Source organism: Cystoisospora suis (genome assembly GCF_002600585.1).
Source record: "Cystoisospora suis strain Wien I chromosome Unknown contig_4762, whole genome shotgun sequence".
In the NCBI taxonomy this organism is placed as follows: Eukaryota; Apicomplexa; class Conoidasida; order Eucoccidiorida; family Sarcocystidae; genus Cystoisospora; species Cystoisospora suis.
The window spans coordinates 6,486-10,944 of NW_027157554.1; the positions used below are offsets into that span (position 1 = coordinate 6,486).

General features: G+C 44.2%; 1 protein-coding gene across 1 annotated transcript; it reads right to left on the reverse strand.

Annotated features, from left to right (window-relative positions):
* Window positions 1-6: 6 nt before the first annotated feature.
* CSUI_008504 (uncharacterized protein) lies at window positions 7-4,445 on the reverse strand. The gene has a single exon (XM_068068634.1). It carries the CDS (start codon window positions 3,700-3,702, stop codon window positions 1,093-1,095), a length of 2,610 nt encoding a protein of 869 aa, XP_067919396.1. The 5' UTR covers window positions 3,703-4,445; the 3' UTR covers window positions 7-1,092.
* Window positions 4,446-4,459: the final 14 nt, after the last annotated feature.

Genomic DNA, 4,459 nt, shown 5'->3' on the forward strand with positions numbered 1-4,459 from the left:
TATATATGTATATACATGTATACATATACCTGTACGTATAGATATGTAGATACCTTTGTGTCTATTCACACATACGTAGATACACACCTGAGTCATAGATGCTAGCTAGCTAGCTAGCTGCTATGGCTATCCTTTTTTATGAGATCGAAATGTAGACACACACAGACACAGACGGGGACACTGCTTTTCGTCAGTCGACTTGGAAATTGTAGAAGAAAAGGAGAAAGAGGAAGAAAAGAAAAGAAGAAGAAAGACAAAGCTAACACGAAGAAACGAAAAGGTCCATTGGAAGAGAAAGGACGCCCTTGCCCTCGACTCTGAAGGACACATACATATATCTATCTATATATATAGTATAGATACATATGTATATGTATATATATGCCTTTATATGGGTAGATGAATAGACCTTCAGCTTCCTTTTCCCTCTTCGCGTAGCCTCGTAGCTAGCTAGCTAGCTAGCCACTATCCAATTCCCCACATCGAGCTATGACGTGTCTTCTTCTTCTATTTCTCTTTGTCCTCCTCCTCGTCGTTTTCTTTCCCTTGGTCGACAACGTTGAGAATCTTCCTTTTCTTCTTTTCTAGTGGAGAGAGAGCCTTCAAAACTTTTTCGGTTCTCTTCTTCTGACACTTCAACTATGCTTTCTGGTAGGACAGGCATCCCATGTGAAGCACACCCCCAACAAGACAGTCGACGCAATCGATGCTGCTTTGGCTTCCGTCTTTTTCTCTCAGATGGCTCTGCATTTCTTCTTCTCCTCCTCCTGTCATAGCCACTCTTCTCTTCAGCCTCCCCTTCCTCTTCTCCTTCTTCCTTTCATCCCCCCTCACAACATACATACACCTACATCCATATACGTATATGCACACGTGTATACATCTATATACATGTGTATACATACATACATACGTACACATACACATCCATGCATATATATATCTATATATGTATATATGCATATATAGACATCTACCCATCTCCACATGTATGTATGCATGCGTACATAAGCATATACATGTGCATGTATACATATGTGCATATGTCTGTCCATATAGGCGCTTTAAGTGAAGATGATGAGTCTGCAGTGTCTACTGAGAATAGAACCACGCACTAGAGATGGTTGGGTGATGGTCGTTATCAAAGGAAAGTCTTTGGGCTTCCTTGCCTTGCATCATTCTCACTGCCTCGTGGATATACATGAATCGATTAGCTGCCTGTCTCTCAAACTTGTCTCGCTTTCTCTGGAAGAGAAGATACTTCCATGAGTTAAGAGAGATCTTTTCATCATAGGCGTCTTCTCCCTTAAGAGCTAGATATCGAATGGGCTGAAAGGACGATGGCTTTTGTCGTGAGTTTCTAACTTCCAGAATCTTCAAGGTGAATGTATAGACACCTGAGAGAGAGACCGCTGTGCATGCACGTCGATCCACAAAGAGGGGATAGAAGCGCGGCGAGGAGATGATATCAATCCGATTCAAGCCTGTTTGATTCGTATCGATGTAGAAGAATCGATTCTGTGCAGGGGGATTTTGTCGCAAGATATCAGCAGATTCCGACATAGGGAGACGACCTTCACTAATGCCTATCTGACTTAAAACAGGTATATCATAATCTTCGTCGAGGAAGCTATAATAGAGCGTTGTATGAAACAAACTGATTAAGGACCCTTCTTTCTTTACAAGAGAATACGACTGCTTCTCTTCTTGGGCTAAGGTACACAACACACGATCGCTATCTAGATGAAGAAGCTCTTTGCGATAGAAAGTATTCCCGACGCTACGATAGAATCTCTCTGGAACAAGGGAAAGAGCCCACTTCGTCCATCCAAGCTTCTCAAGCCCCACGTTCTCATCAGATCGACTTCCATAGCCTGCATGCGGGGTTCTTATCAGGCTCACTGTCTTCAAAGTCACAGTTTTAAGAGAGGAAGAAGATGAAGAAGAAACGAGGAAAAAGTCATTCCCATCTTGGTCTTCTTTCACCTTCTCTTCTCTCACGTGATAAGACAATTTCTCTTCAAGTAACGGTCTACTGTTTTGAATACTGCTCTTCTTCTTTCTTCTCTCTTCTTCATGTAAAGAAGGCTGCTTCGGGTGCTGTCTACCTGTACTCCTTATCCATTCTCTTCTTCCTCTTATCGTGTTCTTCTTCTTCGTCATCTTGTCTTCTTCTTCTTCGTCTTCTTCTCCCCCCCCTTGTCTTTCTCCGTCCTTTTGTGCAAGAGCCTCTCCCGCTGCTTTTTCTCCCTCTTCATCTTCTCCCTCTGCTTCTCGTTCCTCTTCCTCTTCTTTTTTTCTTTTCTTCTTTATCAACCTGCGGATATCTGAGGTACTGAGTCTTCCACTCTTCGTATTCTTCTTCTTTTTCATGGTCGTATCCTCTCTTCTCTCTTCATCGCCGAGAGAAGACTTCCGCCGCTCCTCCCTGCGACTAGGATGACGCTGAGAAGAAGGAGAGGAGGAGGAGGAGGAAGAAGTAGAGTATTTTTGAAGAAGCTGATGCAGTTGCAAGATTTCCGTGAACGAGACTTCTCTATTAGACCAGAAGAGAAGGCCTAACGAGAGCATGGCGCGTATCCCTAAGCCCCCTGTCCCCCAGCCTTGAAGGTGAAGATCATAATGGACACAGCTCTCTCTCAAATCTTCAAGATCTCTCCGCTCGAAGAACACCATTCCTTCTTCGTCATCTTCATCATCCATTTCTTCTTCTTCTTTAGAAAGACGACGGCGGGGATCTTTAGCCGCGGCAGGCGTATTCTGCTTCCTATAGAGCTGTGGTGGTGGTGGTGCTTCTTCTTCTTCTTGCTGTTCCTCTTGTTCTTTATCATTCTTATTGATAGAAGTTTCAGAGAAATGTCGATAAGCTTTCTCTTCTTGCATTCCTTCTTCATTTTCTTGATTTGGTGGACTTGAGCTATTACCAGGGGTTCTCCCAAGGGAAGAAGAATCCGTCAACGACGCACTGCTGCCGATGCTGCTGTTCTTCTTCTTCTTCACATCCATCATGTCCTTCCTCGCGGAATGCTGATGCCTCGAAGAAGAAGAAAGAAGCAGTTTCAAGACGAGTCGAAGCTGAGAAGCGATCCAGCTTGCATATTCTCTTATCCCTTGCTTCAAGGGAGGTTCCCGCACATCTAAAAGAGCGGGAGAAGAAGAAGAGAAAGCAGAAGATGAAGAGAAAGAAGAAACAGAGAAAGGATTCTTCTCTCCTGTCGTTGTGGTGCTTGCTGTGTATCTTTCTTCACCCAAACGACTCTTTAGGAACCCCTCTTGGTCTTCACGCTTGGGGAGAGCATGCAATGATCTACGTTCCTTTGCCTTTCTCTTCTTCTTCTCCTCTGCATCGTCATAAGAATCGACACCCCCCAGGTGTTGTCCTTCTTCGTCATCTTCATCTTCTTCCTCTTCATCATCTTCTTCTTCTTCCTTCAGTGTCTTCGTTTTTCTTTCTCTTCTTCTCTTCTCAATCTCCTGTCTCCAGAGTTGCTTGCGTTTTCTTCTTCTCTGATAACGTCTCCAGACACTCTGGAGTTTACTCGCGTGAAAATGGGGAAAGAAGAGAATGACTTTGTCATATTCTCCTCTTCTCTGCAGCTCCCGATGCTGCCATAGCCACAGAGTGCTTGTCGATTCGTAGCTCCCCCCATTCGGCCCAGGAACACGCGTCGGATCTTCTCCCGCGGAATACGTAGGATACATCGGGTGTACATACAGAAAGAAAGCGCACTTGCCGCCTAGTCTCTTCTCACGAAGAGGAGAAGAAGAAGAATAAGGAGGAGGAGGAGGTGCACGAGAGGTCGGGCTAACGGCCGTAGTCGAAGAAGACAAGGGGGGAGCGGCGTCAAAGATGTATGGGAAAGGAGAAGGATAGATGAGGAACTTGCCTTTAGTTGCGTAAGAATATTTTCCGTAGTATGGATTTGACGGCCTAGGTATGTAGCGAACTTTAGCTGGATAGACAGCGGGAGTATCCACATCTTCGATCGTTACTCGATCCTGAAAAGAGGGGAAAGAGAGAACCCATCCAGCCAATATTAAGCCAAAAGGAAAAGAAGAAGGCACGAAGCAAGCATGAAGAGATTATCTCTCTATCTTTCTTTCCCATCGTATAGGACGCATCCCGATCCATATCTACACTATACAGACACATATATGTCTACAGAGACCTAGATAGGGGACAGCTGCATCTGTAGAGGTGTATAGAGACCTAGGAGGGAGTCGACGTGTACAAGAATGTGTATTTATAGATAGGCGCAAACACCTCTTCTCTCGGTCGTAGAGAAAGTGATAAACAAAGACAGAAAGAAGAGTAGACGAAGAAGGAGCTCCCCTGCAACCCCCTCGCACATGAAGACATCCCTTTGTCTATCTTTAATGTATCTATCTTTAATCTATCTATCTTTGATATATCTTTATTAAATCTATCTATCGTTAATCTATCTATCTATCTTTAATC